Source organism: Callorhinchus milii, unplaced genomic scaffold (genome assembly GCF_018977255.1).
Source record: "Callorhinchus milii isolate IMCB2004 unplaced genomic scaffold, IMCB_Cmil_1.0 Scaffold14, whole genome shotgun sequence".
Taxonomy (NCBI): Eukaryota; Metazoa; Chordata; class Chondrichthyes; order Chimaeriformes; family Callorhinchidae; genus Callorhinchus; species Callorhinchus milii.
Window position 1 is genome coordinate 5,443,536 of NW_024704755.1, and position 21,751 is coordinate 5,465,286.

At 39.4% G+C, this 21,751-nt stretch overlaps 3 protein-coding genes across 3 annotated transcripts in view; 2 read left to right on the forward strand and 1 right to left on the reverse strand.

Moving 5' to 3' along the window:
- Positions 1-21,751, forward strand: part of LOC103175994 (E3 ubiquitin-protein ligase RNF166) — a 30,276-nt gene that overhangs the window by 383 nt on the left and 8,142 nt on the right. The window lies entirely within an intron of this gene.
- Positions 2,311-8,245, forward strand: LOC121850127 (piezo-type mechanosensitive ion channel component 1-like). The gene is made up of 12 exons (XM_042340196.1): positions 2,311-2,661; positions 2,858-3,005; positions 3,771-3,985; positions 4,418-4,576; positions 4,854-5,001; positions 5,268-5,456; positions 5,693-5,785; positions 5,983-6,152; positions 6,465-6,587; positions 7,150-7,229; positions 7,447-7,645; positions 7,824-8,245. The coding sequence occupies exons 2-12, from the start codon at positions 2,862-2,864 to the stop codon at positions 8,068-8,070; spliced, it is 1,767 nt and encodes a 588-aa protein (XP_042196130.1). The 5' UTR covers positions 2,311-2,661; positions 2,858-2,861; the 3' UTR covers positions 8,071-8,245.
- Positions 11,156-20,680, reverse strand: ctu2 (cytosolic thiouridylase subunit 2 homolog (S. pombe)). The gene is given in 16 exon segments (XM_042340198.1): positions 11,156-11,615; positions 11,944-12,002; positions 12,199-12,262; positions 12,390-12,561; positions 12,908-13,008; positions 13,374-13,465; positions 14,082-14,213; positions 14,792-14,927; positions 15,703-15,911; positions 15,944-16,063; positions 16,209-16,318; positions 16,763-16,823; positions 17,884-17,943; positions 18,522-18,600; positions 19,215-19,289; positions 20,314-20,680. Coding segments are annotated over 16 exon segments (1,599 nt in total). The 5' UTR covers positions 20,373-20,680; the 3' UTR covers positions 11,156-11,545.

Sequence of the window (21,751 nt, forward strand, 5' to 3'; positions counted from 1 at the left end):
ATAATAGTCTACATCCATGTAGAAAGTGCACGAGCCAGTCCGTTGGAGGTGCTATGCCCTTCGACACAAGGCACTGCAGGAGAACAAGAAGATGTGCAAAGCATTCAGGATGGAGAAGAAATCCCAGTGCTTGATCCTGATAACGAAACACATGCATGTACTGAGGGACAGAAGTTGGACATGGATCCACCAGAGTCTGTCAGACCTTCCAAGGAGTTGGACGTTTACCTTATAATTCGGACCAGAACTGCCAGCGAGCTACTTGCCAACAGGTATGTGTACAGGCGTGTACAGGATCCAGTCATAGAAAGTAGAGTGCTGTGTGCACGTGTGCGTGTGTTATATAGCGCCCTTCACACTACCCTGTGTTGTTTTTGTTTTTCTGGAACTGAAGTTGACCCAGAACTATTCCAGTGGCGAGATGCTGATGTCATGTTTATTACAAAGGCTGCAATTTAAGTATAAAAAAGCGCGAGAAAGATGATGTTGACCTAAATGTCTAGAAGGTCTTGGTCTAAACAGTGTGAACACTTCATAATCCATAAAGGGCAAAAGATTTTTTGTCGACAGCAGCTTTTAAATATTTCAATATTAAACGAAACAAAGAACAGGCTAATTTTTTTTATGATTATCTTTTCAAGTAACTTCTGCATTCAAGAGTTGAAAGATTCTGAAAAGTTTTACGATTCTCAGAACAGATGCCTGAAGCTGGTATACGCTGTGTACAATGTTATTGCTGCTAATTCCGAGTTAACCTGTTACTTCATCATCATCTTGAATAACATGATCTCCGCGTCCGTCATATCGCTTTTCCTCCCCATCCTCATCTTTCTCTGGGAATGCTCTCCATCCCGAGGCCCAGCAAACGATTTTGGATGGTAGCGATCGTCTACACAGAGGTGAGTTGTCGGAATATTTGATGCCCACAAACTACACAGTCAATGCACTTTACAGTATATTTTGCGAGGTCTCAATGACGTGACAATGTGCTGTATCAAATGCAAGGATTACTGTTATTATTTATTAATAAAATGCATTTGCTAGAAAATATACCAATATACGTATTTTTTTTCAAAAAAAGATTGTGGCTTTAAGTTGTTTAGACAAATATTTCAATAGGAGAAGTTGAAATGATCACTGAGATCTGTTTTGGTTATCATGTCGTTGAGACGTCTCAAAGCGCTTCACAGAAAATACTGTAAAGTGAATTGACTGTACGTCTTGTGGGCGAAACGTGGCAGTCAATACGCTAACTGTGCTGTATGCTCTAACCAGGCTAATTCACTGTTGATAACCTAACTGTGCATTACACTGACATGACTTGCCCTTGTTTGCCTTGGCAGATTATGATCCTTGTGAAGTACATTTTCCAGTTTGGATTCTTCCCTTGGAATAGCTTCTACATCATTTCGTTTTTTGAAGACAAACCATTCTTCCCACCACGGATCCTGGGTTGTACAAGAGTGATGATTATCTCAAATACGATCTGATTCAGCTGTTGGCACTCCTGTTCCACCAATCCCTCCTGAAGGTTCGTCGCAAATATGTAGACTCAGACATTTGTAGAGTATTACGAATTATGGTGCGCTTTCCGGGGGTTAAAATCCCATCCCCAAAACAAATAAACAATCCACAAACTGTTTGTGGGACACAGCTACATGCAATTACCTGCCACGTTTTGCCCACAAAAATATTCAGTCAAAGCACTTCACAGTATATTCTGTGAAGCGCTTTGAGACATCTCAATGATGTGATAAGGCAATATATCAATGGCAAGCATTATTATTAGCACCACAAACACATCGCTGAATCAACAAAACAAATCCTTTCAGGCCACTAAAACCTAGTGAACTAAGATGAAGAACGAGGTAAGTGCTGTAATCCTGTGAAACTGTATTCTCTGATTTTTTTGTTCTCTAGCGATATGGACTGTGGACGAGCAGGAGGAGAGTAAAAAAAACCATGAGAAGAAAATAAACTCTGTGCAAGCTCCTAAAGAGGAAAAAGCAGCAACAGATGAACAGACACCTGAAAAGAAAACATCCAGATTCTTGTTCAGGAGGAGAAAGCAAGACAAAGGTCAGAGGTTCTGCTATTTTAATGAGAATCAAATCCTATGTTTAGTGATCGTCATGTTGTCACAATCACAATCAAAAAAAACTTGGAAAAGGTAGAGTGCTGTGTGGTTTTGGCTTTACACAAGCTGTGTGCAATAGTGCCAAGGAATCTTTAACGTTCACCTGAACAAGCATCTCAACCAAAGGATGGCATCTCCAACAATGTAGCACTAACGCATGATTGCATTGGAGTGTCATCTTACACGAAGAGCCTTAAAGTCCTCTTGAACTCAAAAACCTGTTCAGACAGAGTCAAGAGTCCTACCAACTGAGCCAAGCTAACACCTACAAAAGAAAGCTCTGGATGTTGTGCTAGCTTTTACGTTGTTGGATAGGTACAATCTGGGGACCACACAGCTAGAGATCTTGACCTGTGAATGACGTGAAATGGCTTATTGGAAAACATTGTTGTTTTTTCTTTAGAAAAAGAAAATTCTGAAAAGCCCAAACGAAAAGAGAAAAAGAAGAAGAAAAAGAAGAGGGAAAGAATAAGCAAGAAACTGATCGAATTTGGGAAGAAAGTAAAGAACTTCCTCATTAGTATGTAAGTGTGCATATTGGCTGTCATACATGTTAATTCTCAGGATGAACAGTGGTAAATTAACTAAATGCTGGAAGATAAAGGGCTCAGGTTTTTTTACACTGACCGTGAAAGTTCAAAGTTGAAAAAAAATCTTTTACGTTTTCCTGATTTATTTTTAACTGATGTCACTTTGTTCCCTGTTGTTGTGTGTTTTCAGTGCTATGAGCATTTACACGCCACTGAAGAGCTTTTTCTCCAGCATTCTTCACACCAAATACCGTGCAGCCACCGATGTCTACGCACTCATGTTTTTGGCAGATGTGGTTGATTTTGTTATCATCATCTTTGGCTTTTGGGCATTTGGAGTGAGTATCTGATCCTTCACTGTAAAATGTGCTTCTAATACTGTACTAAATACTAATACTCAACCCATGACTTTCCGTGAGGCACTGCTGTGTGCAATTGGCTGCCACATTTCGCCTACAAATATACAGTCAGTTCACTTTACAGTACTTGGAAGACGTGAAAAGCCCTACATCAAATGCAAGTATTATTATTAACACTCCTCCAAACTGTTCTGTTACCAAGAAAATATATTCTGGGATTTAGTGCTTTTGCAAGAACAAAAAAAAACTCTTGTTGATGTAGTAAGTGAATAGTTTCCATTCACATCTTACCTTCAAAGTCTCCCCTTTCCTTTATTTATCAAGGGCACCTTGAAGTTAAGAAACCTTGTAGTCAAAAAAAGAGCAGCCTTCAATGGCAAGATTTAAGAGTTTAATACAGTAATAACAATGAGGAGCACAGGAAGGGGAAGCTGTCCAAAAGTATAGTTGAAAATTATGCTTTCAGTAGAATTTTGAGAGGAAGAGAGCAGAATTTCAGAGGGCAAGATGGTCATGGCCTCTCACCTACACACACACACACAACACAATCAATCAACTGGAAAGGCTGGAAATGGGTCCTTGATGCTTTTGCAACCTTTTACCCTATTTCCTGGATTTTGTTGATATGTTGTTTGAAGCTTCTGCATCAATTCTACTCTTGCAGTCTCATTGATTTGCGTGTGTTTTTTGTACAGGCATGTTTGGGTTTTGAGATACTGACAAATGTTTTTCTTCAATGAACAGAAACATTCGGCAGCGGCAGACATTGCATCATCGCTGTCTGATGACCAGGTCCCTGAGGGCTTCCTGGTGATGGTGCTGATTCAGTTCTCCACTATGGTGATCGACCGCGCGTTATACCTTCGTAAAACTGTGCTGGGGAAGCTCATTTTCCAGGTCCTCCTTGTCTTTGGAATCCATGTCTGGATGTTCTTCATATTGCCTGCAGTCTCGGAGCGGTAAGAGGGCGTGGGGAAGGAGAGGGGCAAAGGGAGGAAGCACTGGGTTAGAAGGGGATTTCATTTAAGTGGAGCCAAGAAATGATTAGGAAGGAATGTATTTTATTTTATTTATGCATTGTATTAGTGATGACAAACATCAAGTTCAATTACGGTACTGAGATGTCTTTGGTACAGAGACTCATGGGCAGTTTGAAATAATCTTTCAATAGCTAGAACTATATATTTTTGGGAATGTGGTTACAATCAATATTTATTACAGTTCACACAGAAACTTGAGCTCCTTTCAATGTATTAAAGGATAAGGAAGGTGTGTGTGCATGTGTAAATGGATTTAATATAGATTCACCCAGACATACACACTTAGTACAGTAAGTGATTACCAACTCTGCTGCTCACTCGATGTATCTGTGCTTTTTCTTTTTCAAACAGAATGTTTAGTCACAATATAGTGGTACAGCTTTGGTATTTCGTAAAATGCATCTACTTTGCTCTGTCTGCGTACCAGATCCGCTGTGGCTATCCGACGCGCATCCTGGGCAATTTCCTTACAAAAAAGTACAATCACCTGAACCTCTTCCTCTTTCAGGGGTGAGTTGGGAATAGCAACAAGTAAAGTTCTGAATGAGATTCACTTTTGATGTACTTCAAATGATGTACTTTGATGTACTTACTGCTTTAGGTCTGCTTGTTTATTAAGTCAGCTGAATTCTTGTGTTTTGCTAAGATTTTAACAGACACAACAACAACAACAACAACAAGATTCCATTTATAAAGCGCCTTTCACGTCAGGAGGACGTCCCAAGGCGCTGACACATAGTATTAATGAAGTGTATGTTTATACAGTTCTCTTGCTTTTCTTTTTAAGCTTCCGTCTTGTGCCATTTTTGGTGGAGCTTCGTGCTGTGATGGACTGGGTTTGGACAGACACCACATTATCCCTCTCAAGCTGGATGAGTGTTGAGGACATCTACGCCAACATCTTCATCATCAAGTGCAGCCGTGAGACTGAAAAGGTATTTGATTTCTACCGAAAACCAGCTTTGACCATTCTCTGTTGGTTCGGTATTGCTAAAACAATGGACAACTTGAAGTTAGGGAATGAACCTGGTCTGACCTCCTGATCGTCACAAACTCTTGTTAGGATTGCTAGAATTGCATTTGCTTATTTTTTTGTTGCAAGCAACAGTGGGAAAATATCTCAATCTGAAATTGGAACCAATATAGTTTCAAAACCCTGTCAGATTCCACTTGTAAGTGGTCGTATCTATCTTTTGTGCAGCGATATCCACAGCCTAAAGGTAAGAAGAAAAAGAAGATTGTGAAGTACGGAATGGGAGGCCTCATCATCGCTTTCCTCATCTGTGTTATCTGGTTTCCGCTTCTCTTCATGTCGCTGGTCAAGTCCGTGGTGGGAGTGGTGAATCATCCGATCGATGTGACTGTAACTGTCAAACTTGGAGGTTACGAGGTAAGGAGTTGGATCAGAATTAAAACTATAGAAACCTGTGATGATGCACTTTTGCCTAAAAGAAAGTGGGTGCTTCCCAACAATGTATACTTTCCCAGTGTACAGTATACAAAACTGGGATATGCAACATCTTTTCGATATCCATGCTTGCTGTCTCTCTCTCTTCTAATTGAGAGAAACTTATGCATAATAATCAGCCACTGTAATTAATCCTAAATCTAACTTTATATTTACAGCCTCTATTTACAATGAGTGCGCAACAACAGTCTCTAAAACCATTCACCCAAAAGGATTATGAAGATCTCTGTTCAACATTTGAACGAAAACCAGTGAGTTTTTTTTTAAGTAAGATCATTGCATCCAAATGCGTTCTATTTTTGTTCAAGGGGCAATTCGTACTTTGCATGAGGGCAAAGCTAGTGCATTCAATAGAGATCACCACCTCGGGAAGTTATTTTGCTGCTGTATGATCTATAACCGATTTCCCAGTTCTCTTATTAAAATTGTTTCCTTCCAATTTCTACAGGCTGCTATGCAGTTTATCACACTGTACAGTTATGAAGATATCATTACTGCACACGTAGAGGGGAACTCAGGGTCTCTCTGGAATATCAGCCCACCCAGTCGTAAGGCAATGATTGATGAACTGGAGAGCAATTCAGTGATGACTCTTCGCTACATGTGGAATTTCCAGAGGTAAGAACATCATTTTGCATCAACTAGATCCCAGGCATAGACATGATGGGCCAAATGGCCTCCTTCCGTACTGTGTAATGTTATGATTGCATGATTTTCAAAGTGTATGAAAAACCTTTATATCAAGGATATATTTTCTTCATACTTATGTAATTCCAGTTGAGGACACGGTATGAGACAGTCTTCTATTGATTTCAGAATAGAAGACAACAATAATGATTAATATATGAACATACAGTTTCCTACAACTTTTCTAATGCATTTTTATGGGTTAATAAAAAGTATTATCTTCTGGTCATTTTTTGTTTGCAGAGACCTGACTCTGGGTGGAACAGTGGAGCACTCATCAGATAAGCACATCATTAACCTGAGCCCCGAAGACCCTGTCCGGGAACAGCTAGCCAATCTTCTTCAAGGGAATCGCAAAGAGCCTGTGTAAGCTTTCAATTTTACTTCTGTTTTTTTTCTCTAAATGTATGATGTAGTACGGTGGCGTGATTAATATAGACCGCTGTCCGCAATTGGCTGCCGCGTTTCACCCACAAATTATGCAGTCAGTTCACTTTAAATTATATTCTGTGAAGCGCTTTGAGACGTCTCAACAAAATATGGCGCTATATCAAATGCAAGGATTATTATTATTATGTCTCAGTAATTTTTTTGCTTTGTATTAAAACGCTGAGACGAGGTAAAAAATAGTTGAGCATGTCAGTAACTAAATTATTTAAGATGCATAAAGATTTGACCTAGTTAATTCATGGTTCATCATGACTCCGTTTCAATGTGTGCCTAAATGTCATATGTCTCATTTGAGAGAGAGAGAGAGAGTGAAACTGGTTAAAAAAGGTGCACATTCAAACACTTCACTTTCAAGGTCATTAATAAACACTAAAGTTGAGCATAATTGTTTCGTGGATATATTTCTACACTACAAGTTGATGTGAAGCAGAAATCTGTATATGAATCGATTTGATATTTCCAATATGACTAATTTCAGAGTAATATCACATATGATCCCAAAATACACTCGAGCTCCACATGGGCCAGAAGCGAAACCTGTTCACCAGATTAATGAAGGTAAAACCACCTTTTTATTTGTTTGAAAAGGAACATTAGCGTATTTTGAAACTGGTAAATAAAATTCCAAATTAATTATGTTTCTACCTATTACATTCAGCTATGACTAAGCATTGAATTTTTTCACTACCGGGAATGTATTCTGGACAGTAACTTATTTCATGAAAGCCGTTTCTATTTCATCGACCGCCACAATGAAATGGTTTCTCATTGACAGAAAATGCCTACCTAAATGTGACGATGGAGCTGCATAGGTACATCCAATTGGATGCGAATAAAACGGACTCAATCTTGGAATGGTGGGTGATTAAGACCAAATCGAAAGAATGCAAACAACATGCGTGCAACGAACTGCAGATGGTAATTTTTAGTGACAAGGTCAGCCCACCAAGTCTCGGTCTCCTTGCTGGATATGGGTATGTTTACTCTGTTTAATTCAAAAGTAACATTTTGCTAAGATTTTCTTCAGCTTGGGAGTGCGATAGTTTAAACTGAATATAACTAAACTGATTCAGACGATGTAAATTGTTGATCGTAGAATTAATCACCGAGAGTACTGGAAGACTAATATTTTGACTCCAATTTTTTTTCCAGAATAATGGGCCTATATGTCTCAATTGTGCTGGTGGTTGGAAAGTTTGTCCGTGAATTCTTCAGCGATATCTCGCATTCTATCATGTTTGAGGAATTGCCTTGCGTGGATCGGGTGCTGAAACTGTGCCATGATATCTTCCTGGTGCGGGAGAATGGAGAGTTTGAGCTGGAAGAAGAGCTCTTTGCCAAACTCATCTTCTTGTACCGCTCACCTGAAACAATGATCAAATGGACAAGAGAGGACTAACAGCGGTGTGACTCTTTTCTTAATCAGTCATTCTGGTCCCTCTTTGCCTCTGCGTATGTCTCTCTCTTACTCTCTCGGCTGAGCCGAGTTGAACATGCACATTGGGCCCTGGTGGAAGAGTTACCTCAGATTCTGAAATTATGAAACCTGATTCACGTCCTTCCAATTCTTGCTGCGGGAGCAATTTTTTTTTTTTTTTTACGTATCATGGGTCTTGTATTGTGGACTTGATGCATTAGAAAACAAACACTATTGTAAGAGGTTCACTTTGAGACATGAAACAACAGGTGTCCTCTATCTGAAAGCTACACGTTGAACAAAAACTGAGACTTGTTTGGGCTATACTTTGTTTCTCCTACGTATCTGCACGAGGAACAACTTTAACATTTTTTTCTGTTATTCTAACTGGTTATTCCAATTTGGGTTAAAGCTGCAGCCCTAGCTATTTATTAACCCATCACTACAAGGAACATAGTCCACATTTATCAAGCTTGGGGAAATGTTGAGGTTTAATAACCTTGTTCTACTTTCTGTTCAACAAAAATGCCAAGCTGTTTTATAATTCTACAAAGAAAATGAAAACCTGAAACATTATTGATAACACTATATTTTTATACTATTTGGGGGAAATTAATGCTTTACAGATCACGTATTCACAATTTATTTTGATTACTTGCAACAAGGTGAAGGAGATGTTATGTCGCTCCAGCTCTGGTGAAAATTCTTCACATTGAGGAGTCTACAAGGATCGTGGGACAGTCGGTGCCCATTTGCTGCACTTGAGAGAATAGGAAACTGGATTGAATGTTGCAATAGTCAGCAGTGTGAAAACCTGACTTCACAACAGTGTCAAATAACTGCTTTCCTATGTTTCGCTTTTGTACATTTTTCAGAACTTTGAATTTAGAAATCAATATACTTTTCTAAGTGAATCCGATTTTCACTGTTACCTAATTGTCGTAAATGAAAAATGACGTTTATATTAACATGGAGCTCTTGTGCAACAGATTAATTGCATCTCGCATAAAGGTCACGTCACAGTTGTTGCAATTGCAGGATATCCAGGGACACTAATGGTAATAGTAAAAACTAAATGTTTGTATCAGCTAATGCACACTTTTAAGATTGATGCTGTGATTCTAATTTGGGAACTTCAGACAGAAAGGATACGGTCATTGTTTTCCTTAGTTATAATCATAAAAACCTAAAAGATGTATTGCCCTGTAACTCAGTGCAGGAAGAAGGCTGCTAGACAATGTAAGTGTTGCTTTAGAAAAATCACTTGGCACGTTTTAGTTCACAAACCGTGTACTGCAACGTTACTGTCCAGGAGTAACAAATTATATTTAAGACAATTTTCCAAGCCTTTCCACAACGATTTCTAGATATCTAAAATATATATTTAGAATAACACTACAGTATAGTTACTTTGGTTACAAAGGAAAAAAAACTTTGAGAACACAAACAGTAAATACTTATTTTCATAGTTTATTAAATATAGAACTTTTGGTCAGAACTTTCATGTTAGTAGAGGTTTGGAATTCTGCAATCAGGAGTCTTAATCATTTATCTCTGTGCCAAAAAAAAATGTTTTCAGTCAGGAGAGAGCTTTAAAGCTTCGATTTTTTAAAAAACAAATGTAATTTTATAAGACTCTAGTTGAGTTAAAAACCAAAGCTACAAAGAGAAACTTGAACCAACATGACAATTCTGGGTAAAATCCAGAAAAAAGCAATATGAAGATGTGAGCAAATGCAATCCAAATTAGTGAGTAGGGATCAACAATCAATTTTGAGATTGTAAGTGGATTTGAACACACGGTGGGATTTTTGTATTCTGCATTCATTTAGAAATAGTAAAGCATAATCAGTTCCATTTTACAATAGCTATATTCAGAATGATGTGCCATTGTAACAAAAATTGTCTGGAAGTCCCATTTTCGGAAAGTATGTGCATATTCCTATGTGCAGTTTCTGTAAATTGTGGGGATTAAACTTAGATATGGAACCATTGCATAGATAGTGAGCACATTTTACCAGGAATGGAAAGCTTTGTTTCTCTGAATTTTTATAGAAACCTCAAGATGATTTACTGATGTGTTAAATGCTAAGAACAGATGATGAGTGGATTTCAAGCTAATTTAGAGACATGAACAAGCCCTGTTGCAAAATAGTGTTGATTTAATAGTCTATGCCAATATTACTTCATTTGTCTAAAAGTATGCTTATTACCAATAGATTTTCATTTTGGATAAGAACTACAAGTAATGATAAGTATTGGATATAATTTGGAGATTGTTACTGTAATAGGACCATAAACCCAAAGCAATGTGCCTTTTTCTAGTAGAGGTTTCTAATGTCTGTGGGTATGAAGAAAAGCAGTAATTATTTTCATTCACTGGTGACCGATGAGAACAGCTGTTTCAGTTTTTGTATGTGTGTTTCAAGTTCTGCCAAAATCTTACTATACCCATCAGATTTCCTCCAAACCTGTCTCTGAAGCATACCAAATGTTTTGAAATAGTGTAGAGCAATTTTAGGAAATTATACAAACAGGGCGAACAAAGAACCTCTCTGTGAATGTGGTGCTATTATTCTGTCTGAACCTACTGCTTCAAACAAATTCTTTTGATCGGGTTAAAAACAAACTGAGCTCTATTATGTGCTGTTGTAACACATCTGAAGTGTTCAGAGCCCGATTACCTTCCATTTTATTCCAATAAGTTTGATCTGGTTGAACTGTTGAGTCTATTGGTAATATTACTGCAATTTTCCATTCACAATTAAATACATTTTTGGTACCTACATGTTTGTCTCTTCTGTCCTAAAATACGGATTTTGACAATAATAATCCTTGCATTTGATATAGTGCCTTACCACATCTTCGAGAGCCCCCCCGCGTTTCACAGAATATATTGTGAACTGAATTGACTGTATATTTTGATATTGTTTTTTGTTGTCCTAATCAAGCTGCTGTAACTAGAAATCAGAAAAATGGATTGTGGCGAACTTGAAAAGGGATGTGATACTGAAGGTTCTCAACAGTCCAGAGCTTGACACACAGACAGGTAGGTCAAAACCAAAGGTGGGAGAGAGTACATTTCAAATTTATTTAATATTTCAACAACGTTAGTATTTACAGACTTAACATTTAAAGTTAAATCCAACCTGCAGGAGCAGCGCAAAATAAATGAGAATACAAAACTACATATTAAGTAGCCTTAAAGGGAGAGATCCATCTTGGTGCCATTGATTATAATTCAGCCCATTTGACATTGACTTTCTTGCTGGGAAGTCATAGCAAATGTGTAGCAATCTAACAGCAATAATTCAAGCTGCATGATAATTTTTTATATATTGCTTGGCTTTGTTTTATGTGAAATCCACGATGAATACTTTACTGGTTATTCCCAAATTAAATATACTTTTGTCTAATCTTGAAAAATTGCGAGGTTGCTCCTTGTTCTTTGCAATGTTCAGTAGTTTTCATCGCTTTCGTCCTCAGGAGGCAATAGGAACTCCTGGATCTGTTCTCTCACCTGGGCTCTGAAATGTTCAAAAAGAGAATTAAATGCTGGAGTCCCACTAAAGTGGTTCTAATATTGCAGATTTACTATATAAGTGTCTCCATTTCAACATTTAATTTTGATTGTAAGGATTTCATGAACAGAAGGGGTAAAACACTCGAAGGTATCAGTTGCAGAAAGATTCCAGCACAGGAAAACAACTTTGCAAGATAAGTGGATATCTTCATTCACATACACAAGCTTACAAGTTTATTTTAAGGTTAGAATAGCGTGGAGATTTAACGCTAATTCGAGACTAGCTTCAAAATAATTAAATCCATCCTTCAGTATACTGTAATCAATCTCACCTGCGTTTTCTACGTTCTGCTTCAGACAAAACGTACTGTGGTAAAAGGGACAGTGACACCTGCAAAAATAATAAGTTAGATTCAACTACTGGATTGTTTTGAATGAGTATCTAAACCATCCAAATGATCAGATTTTCATACGACCGATACAAACTTAATATTTTTAGTTTAATTTGTCCAATCTAAGCAGAAACTTTAAAATTGTACATTTAAACAATGTGGGAAAGCAGCACTTACTTTTATGATCACACTTACCATATCTTTCACAGTCAGTCTACAGCTATAGCACAGTAGCGTGAGGAAATCAGTGGTTGTGTTGCTGCAAAGATGACAAAAAAAACAGGCACTGGTAAGTAACTTGAAAGTTTCAACATTAAAAGCGTAGATTGACCAAAGGTCATTCAGATCTTTCATAAAGGTCTAAATCTAGAGGTGCACATGCTTACCTTACTGGTGGATGACAAGCTCCTGAGTTTGTACTGCAGCACTTTCCTTTCTCTTCAGCTTGATTATCACAGCAGGATTGCTCAGAGACCTTGTTGACAGGCATTTGGTCAGGGGATTGCTTACATGACAGTTTCTCTGATATTAGTGTTGCCTGGAATGCTGAGGCTTCCTCTTCATGGAAATGAAAAATGTCAATGTTTACAAATCTGAATTGCTTAATTTATTTTCCTTCAATGGTCATTTCTAAGATCATGCTAACAAATCCTGCAATTTATTGAGGGTCTACATCTTTTAAGCACAAATTAAATTTTCCTCCCCCAAATAGAAAACGAGATGAGTATACAAAAGTCTTGTCACACTTCCCCTGCACTTATAACTTTAGAAGAGAAAGTTTGAGGAAGCCATACCATAGGACAACATAAAACAATAAAAAACACATTCAGCACGACAACACTCTTAGAACGACATTGTTAAGGAAAGCTGCAGTATTTATTAGTTTCTAAATTTTCCAACATACCTACTTTAGTGTCCATAATACAGAGACAAAGCAAACACTTATCAGTCTGTTCAACCCCACTGTTTATGTCCGAACAAGCTGTGTTCAGCTTCTCACTGGTCCTAAATTGAGAAAATTAATTAGAGATTACAATGACAATATTGTTCAGTTTGATACACGATCCACACCCAATCTTATCCATTAAAAATGTGAAGATATGCAGAAGAGTGTTGAGGGAAGAGATTTCTACTTTTGCGTACTGATTCCTGCCTGCCTGGAAGCTGCTTGTTTAAGCAGTGATGTGTAGCCGGAAAAGCAAAGGTGAAATAAGGGTAACATACACTGTACAGGAGAAAATAATTTTTAAAAAGTGGTTCAAAACATTGGAGTGTAGTTGTATCTTTAAACCCTCTTCACATCCCATAGTTCAAATGTTTTAGAACATTTTGCTATTCCTTATTGCAAACAGAAGTGGAACAATTCATACCTGTACACAGTGCTTACAGTAGATGGAAAATCAGTCTGTAATTTATTGACAAAACTCTCTGTCAATCGATGGATACTAGCTTTATCACTGGCCTGTGAAAGAAAACAGAAGCTTATGTCATACAGAATAAATAACCTGTGCAAAATATTTGTTCCTTATTGAATTTTCAGGCTGCAATTTGAACAATGCAAAATCATATGCGAGTAAAAAGGCTGGGCATAATGGATCACCTATCCAATCACTAGCTCTCCACTCACCAGACAATATCTGGCATAAACTCACCAATATCTGGCATAAACAGATTAACAGCTTGGAGGTATGGAAGACATTTTGTTGAGTCTCTCAGGATCTTTGGAAGCAAAACTGCAAAATCTTGCAGGTGGAAACTCACAAGTATAAACAATAGCACAGACTTGTTGAGCCAAATGGTCTATTTCTGTGTTGTAATAGTCAATGTAATTCTATGATTGTGTATGAAATATTGAAGTTGTTGAAACAGAACATCAATTTAAAATATGTTGCAACTTCTCCTTTGAAATAGTACAGTGACAGAATACAGAATGATGTTAAAATTAACTCCCCTCTACAAATATTGAACTTTATCTACCCGAGTTGCTATTTTGTACACTGGCATTTCGGCACGCCAGACTTAGCAAAAATATCTGCCTAGAGAAGGCATTTGAATCAATTAGTGCAGTAGTTTCTTACCTTTGTGTCCAATGCTGGAGTGAAAACAGTAGGAACCTCAAAGAGTTTGTTGTAGAAAGCAATTTCTTTAGATGAGTATTCCCTCATCGGTCGTAAAATCATGATGTCTCCATAACGATTATCTGAAAATCCCTGTGTTCAGAAAGAAACAATATTATAAAGCAACTTCCCTGAGCAATTCCTTGTGAAACACTTTGAGACTTTATAGGTGCTACATGAAATGCAACAACAGCTTTAATTTATATAACACTTTTCTCATTGCGGAACGTCAAATGCAGGGATTATTGTAGAATTATGAACTACCACATTAACAGCTGCTACAAAGAACTCACAGATGTCAGGAAGTAACGAGAATCCATACCTCTGTTTTTTCCGTATTAGATTATTTTTGAATATCCACTTTAATTCTATACAAATTTACCATCTAAATAGTGCAGTCACATTGTGCAGAATATCCTGCATAACACCACACATACAAGGTCTGGGTCAAAGTTTTTACAACAGATTTGGCCTCACTTCCACAATGTATAATGAAAGACAATGTTTCAAAATGAAAATAGTTGGGACCAAATTTCCAATTCAGATATTTTAACTGGTGTAACTACAGACGCCCAGAACTATCCCAAAGAAGTTGTACTTTTCTGCAGCAGAACAAGATATCAGAAGCTTCATTCAAATCTTCCACACAGCTAATCTACATTAATGCTTACTGTATCAACAGCCAATGAGGCTCCACGTCCCAGAGAAATATTAGTCAGAAGTTTTACTGCCAATCGCGTACAGCTGTCTCCCATCATTATCTTACTGTATTCTTTGTTCCTTGCTGTATGCAGGATCAGATGATGTCTATCAAAAAAAAATTCCCATGTAAGATATACAAATTAGTATCAATGAATTCATAGATCAGAACTCAAGTTTCATTATTCTAATTAACTTATCTAGTAAAAACCTTGTTGGGATAAAAAATTTAAATCTGAAATCAAACTTTTGTTCCATTGACAGGGATTTGGCAATTATTCCCTGGATAAACAGCAGCCCAAAACCAGTCCTGTACATCTGTGAAACAGCATACAACTTAACTAGCAATGTGGCTGCTGAAGGATGAAATCAGCAACATTTGACGTCACTTAGTTGGCTATATTACAATGGTTGACTGTTCTTCACAGACTTGACATCAGTACTTGCAGCTGCTTGCTTGGAGGGGGCAAGCTCAAGCAAGCAAGCTTTCAATTTAATGTGTCAACCCAGAGCAGCTCCATTTTGCACCTTAAGCATGGAACCAACACGCACACTTTGTATATAATGGAGCTGTTAATTCAAAGCATTAACTACAACTGGAAATTATGAGTAGTAACAAATACAAACTACATTTGTACCCAATCTGTATGGCCAATAAAATAGGTTAAATAGATAGTAATAGCAATATTGAACAAGTCTTGAAGGGATTAAAAGTTTTATCAGGCAGAGAGCACTGAGCAGAGGCAAAGTACCCAGCTCGTGACAAAAGAAAGAAAAAATGTGTTTTTAATTTTAGGTACTATACTCTCAATATATCAAGGGGATCACTATAGCAGGGGAGCACAATGTGTTGTGAAGGAACATCAGAGATCTTGCAATTTACCGTAATGTCTGCAGCAACTCCTCTTTGGCCGTCAATGTCTTTACTGAACTAAACAGTTCCTTTACAGCCTCGGTTTGCTCCAAGGTAAATGGCCACTTTCCACTGGGGGAAGTTTCTGATAAAATTGTTGCAGAATTCTCTTCCTCACAGCAGTAGAGGTACTGAGCTGGTCAAATTTTGCTTCAATCTGTTCTGAATGCGTGACATTCCTTTCATCCTCAACTGTAAGTCTTTGTTCAACATCAATCAGGGCCTCTCGCTGTTTTTGTAGGAAATCATCCACTGCCTCTTTATAATTCTGGCCATGGCTTGTTGGACTGGAGGACACACTCTGCAGTATGGAATTAGGCAATTTGAACACCTTAAAAAAAGAAAACTGGTCAGCATTTTTTAAAAATATATCAATTTCACTTATATTTGCAAAATCTTGCTACTCATTACCAACACTTAATCATGTAAGTTTCACTGCAGAAACAAATTTAAAATTTGATTCATTTAATAGTTACCTCTTCTAAATAGACTATGTGATAGGGAAATCCTGAAGCTTGGAATATGGCTTCCAGCTGCATTAATGTTTCCTGTCTTTCTTCTGCGCTTCGACCACACACAGCTCCCTCTACATATGTGAAAATAGGAACAAATTCACCATTTGCATCTAATAGTCTCAGAACGACTTCACACACATACACACAATTTATCAAACCAAACTAAACAGCAGAAACCAGGTAATATTTGAATGCCAACTTTTGTATTTAAATTCAAAATTCCCCCCATCTTACTTTAATCGCTCAAACAATCTGATTTGGTTGATATAATAATCTTAAAGGTTCTTTATGCCTTCAATACTAAAGCCACTTTCCATTCTACAAATAGCAGCCTCACATTGTTACCATCAGATTCCCTATTTCCGACAAATTTAGATATACAATAATGACTTAATCATGATTTTTTAAAAATGTTGCCTCGACCATCACATGATCACCCACACAAATTGCATGCTGATTACAACCACAATACTTAAACAGTTACATAAAACCCTACGAGCTGCGCAGTACTTTACCATCTATATGGACAATCCCAGGAGAAAAACGCAATTTCTTTGAAGCTTCTCTACTCAAACCCTGAAAAAGAGATTTTTAATGTGCTGTAAACTTGTTTAATGGCACTCAATTTGTGCAAAAGTGTTTCCATATTAATATAAATTAGCTAAACTTACAATTTCATTCTTTTATCCCATTGTTAGGACTTAAATTTACAATAAATGTTATAGAACATTAACAGTGAATTGCTAACATTGATTTAACAATATTGCTGTTTAACAAGCATTTGATGTAATAAGGCTCCACTTTATCTAATTCACTTCACCAAAGCCTTATTGCTTTTTGTACGAAGGTCTATTAGCATCAAAGAAGGACTCCAATAGTACGAGCTGTGAAAAACAAGTCATTTTGAGGGGGAATACTGTGAAACATTTTAAATTTCATGGCATCAAACTGTGCTAGCTGAACAGTTTTAACCAACCACCAATTTAGCAAAACTTTTATTCCCACAAAATACTTCTACAATATCCATCTATATATGTGTCCATGTGATAATGTAACTCGGACATCTGTTAAGAATTCTAGAGTAAATTCATTTTAACTAGCTAGGACGGACAACTGGCAGACATGTTACAATAATTACTTGCATTTGTACAGTACTTAGAACGTCAACATTTTAAAAGTGCTTCACAGTAATTACTGTCAACTGTAGACTGTTTTTGTTTGCAAACACAGCAACTACTTTGCACACAGGAGAGTCCCTCAGACTCAGAGGTGAAATACCATTTATCCGGAGGAATAGCACCCAGGGCACCTGGAGAAACTTCCTTCCATTTTGAATAGTGCCAAGGGACCTTTAATATCCATCTCAACAAGCAGACAATCTGGATTTGATTTAACGTTTCATCTGAAGGGCAGAACCTTCTGCAATGCAGCACTCCTCAGGCACTGCAATGTCAGTCTAGATCTTTAGAGACAGAGTAGATTATTCAATCAGGATTCAGTCTAAAAACAAGCACCTCCAAGTGGAAAAGCAATGATGAAGGAGGGGCCTAAACTGCATCTGTTGTCTTTTCAGATGGGATGGTGAGAAAGTGGCAACTATAAAGGCAAAAAAAATTCACTAAATACAAAACCATACCTCTTGAACCTGACACAACATTGAACTCGATGTGGAGCCACCTGATAATGCCAATAAGACCTGTTCAGAAAAATAATAGAGCAATTTAACAGATGGAAAATACAAGTACATTCCCAGTCATTGCTGTACAGTGCAGCTTTGTTAAATGTCAGCTCATAGTCCAAGTAAAATGTAGCATACATTCAGAGAATTAAGTGAAATATTTGGCACCAGACTATTTTTCCACTGGAAAAATAATATAAGTACAATTTTCTTACTCTAAAATGAGCTAATAACTGGCTTTGACATCATGAATAACAAAGTGACACATCTCTAGCAAGTAAGATCAATGACTGTATTCCATCCATCTTTCATTGCTTTATCTCTGTATCTTCAATATTTATAGCTTTTTTCTGTGACAATAGTCAAGTAGCATTTTATTCCCCTTTAATATTTCTCAAGTAATTAATCCTGATGATTAAAAAGTTTTTTTTAAAAATATACAAGAATAGAACATTTGCATTTTTGACTTTTCAAGGACTGGAATAAAGCATCAAACACAAGCTTCCTTTTGCAAAGTACTGTAGTTAGTTTACCCGCTAACAACTAAATAACTGATAGTCAATTTTAGAAATAATACTTTTCCTTGGATTATTCACCTTCTCTCCTGGAAAAATGAGGCGTGTTTTTCCCAACATAGCACGGAATTTGTGTACAAAGTAGTCTCTGAAGCAGGATCTGAGTAACAAGATACACATAAATTAAGAAAATGTAAAGTATTCTGGATAATTGTCTTATGTCTGCTATCTTTAGTCCATAATAAGTACGCTGGCCTAAATTAATAGTAATATAAAAAGCACAAAATGGGAATTCTTGGCCAAATCAGGCTCACCAGATCTGTTAAGTATTATATATTACAATCTAATTAATAATACATCAAACCAGCTTTTTTTAATTAAAGTTAGCATTGTTACTATTTTCAAATTGTGTAGTATGTATATATACAGAATCTGTAACAGTCATCAATGTAACACTTCCAGTCACAAGCATATGAATGCTTTACCACACTGGTCAACCACTGAAATGTTACCAGATAATTGAACCCACATACGATCCTTCAGATGCTTATTTAGATACTCATTTTGAAGACTCAAACAATCCACCGGCTTATTAATATTTGTATTGGGACTGTTAGACGTACATTTATATCTGGTATGTAATTGAATAGATTGTATTATTATTACAATATAACTGCACAGATTTGTTTTTCAGATTGGGAATCAATTTGAAAACCAGTGTGCTACGCGAGTGAAGTTTTCAAAAATAAATTTGAAGAAGCACGTAATACTTACTTACAAAACGCATCTCCAACTCGAATGACTACCACAGCGCAGCCCTCTTTACACTTCATACATTTTTGTCCAACACTGCAGAAAAACGAAGCAAGTTAGAAATAAAGATGCAGCTTACTTACAGCAGCTTTAGTAACTCAGTTTTGTCTCATTCAGGAGCACGATTCTGTCAAGATTGGAAATGTCAAATCGATCACTGGCAAATAGTACAACACTGGTCTCATTTGGACCTCAATTCGAATTGAATAAACCTTTCTCCCCAAAGCGCTGCGAATTCCTACTTTGTTTGACGAGTCTTGATCCTGGAAGGCACAGCTGTCCATGTATATGTTAATGAATAACTTTCGATTTCAACCAGTTCCGATGGTTTTAACACATCAAAAGACACCATAATTCAGTGTCCCACTGTCCTGTAACATCACCGGTTCCAACTCAAATCGTTGTTGGACAAACGGTAGAGCTCTTGCGCTAAGAACCTGGAGCTGCAGTCACTCCGACGTGTGATCGGATCGACCCCTTAAAAAGCGCAGCAGCTTCACGGCAATTTAAGGCGAAAAAGCCAACGTGGATCCGTTTGCTGAGACCGTCTTCCATCTCGTTTAACAAAATCGAAATGAAAGATCGCCCTCCACTTATCTCGGTATCCCCTCTGCTGTCCGCTTCCCACTAGTCCCAGTCTCTTGTTATTCTCCCTCGGTCGTGTTGGATCTCCGTTCTTTACAAAGCAACCCCACGCTGTGTTTATTTATATATATATATATATATAAACACACGCACACAAAAAAAACTGAAGCTCGTTACTTTGGTAGAAAACCACTGCTCGAAAGGTACAGACAGCCCGGGATGAGCTGCCGTTTGAGTGGCCAACCCCAGGCCAGAGTGTGAAGGGCCCAAACGTTGCATTCGTTCACGATATGTCTGTGCTTTTAACACCTCGACCCTCGGGTGGGAGCCCTCCCTGCGGCGGGGGGGGGGGGGGGGGGAGGAGGAGGAGGTGGGGGGCAGAGGCCGCAGAAAAGGCCGAGCGTCTCTCGCTCTCTCTCTCTCTACGTCTCTTAACAGCAACATCGCGGACAAAGCCGCTCATTCTCCCCCTCACCTCAAGGCCGCCGTCCTCTGCAGCGCCTCGTCCTTGTAGTCTTCCTCCACCTGACACATGGTCCCTCGGACGACAGGGACGGGACGAGCCTCCTGCTTCCCCCCCTCTCACGACACCAACCTTGTCAGTCTGGCTCGCGGTTGAAACCCCGCCAGCGGCTTCCACGCGCGTGGGCGGCGGTTGGTTGGTTGGTTGGTCGGACGGACGGACTGACTGACTGGCGGGTGAGCGGGAACCGGCGCGCGGCGGCCGCCCACTCCCAACCCCCTGCCGTTCAGTTCGGTTCAGTTCACACGCACTCAGAACCGACCGCGCGCGGCGGCGGCGACGACGACGAGCGGGGGAGCAACTTCCTGCGGATTCTTGTCGCCCCCCCCCCCCCCTCCTCTCGGTAATAACTTTCTTATTAATTCTTCTTTTTATTATACATATATATATCTATTAACATACATGTACAGCAGCACCCACCCACCCCCCCTCCCCCTTTTTTTTTCTTTAACCGTGAGAATAACGTCGCGTTTTTTTTTTGGGGGGGGGGGGGGGGGGGAGGTGGTCGGGGAAGGGCAAATGGCGCCGTTTCCGTGGCAACGTTCCCGGCCGGTGAGGTCAGGCTGTTCGGGGTGGTGGGTCGGCGCGGGATGATGACGCGTCGCCTCGGCGAGACTCGGCGCGGCGCGGTTTGATGACGGGTGTTTAGGTTTGTGGAGGGTCAGCGATGGCGATGTTTCGGAGTTTAGTCTCCGGGAACCCGACGAAACAGGCCGGCGGCGGCGACAGCGGCGGCGGGAGAGAACTTGGCCGATTCGTTCAGCTGCCCGATCTGCCTGGAGGTGTACCACAAGCCGGTGTCCATAGCCAGCTGCGGACACGCGTGAGTTTGCACGTAGAAAGCTCGGGAAGAACTGGAGTGAGTGAGCGAGTGAGTGAGTGAGTGAGAGGGTCCGGGATTAGTGCGAGACAATGGCTGTGCGCGGCCGAGGGGGGTGGGAGGGGGGAGGGGATGTGGGTGGGGGGAGGGAGTGTATGTGGGAGGAGGGGGGGTGTGTGGAGGGGGGTGTGGGGGGGTGTGTGTGGGGGAGGGGGGAGGGTGTGTGTGGGGGGAGGGGGGGAGGGTGTGTGTGGGGGGAGGGGGGGAGGGTGTGTGTGTGGGGGGAGGGGGGGGGTGTGTGTGGGGAGGGTGTGTGTGTGGATTGTGTGGGGGAGGGGGTGTATGTGAGGGGTGTGGGTGGAGGGGGTGTGTGTGGGGGGAGGGGGGGAGGGGGTGTGTGTGGATTGTGTGGGGGGAGGGGGTGTGTGTGGGGGAGGGTGTGTGTGTGTGTGTGTGTGGACAGCCGTGTTTATCAACACTGGCAGCCAATAGGGCATATCCAGCAGAATAGCCACCGACACCCCCTCCCCCCACCCCCCCCACACACACACACCCTTTCTGGAGGACCGT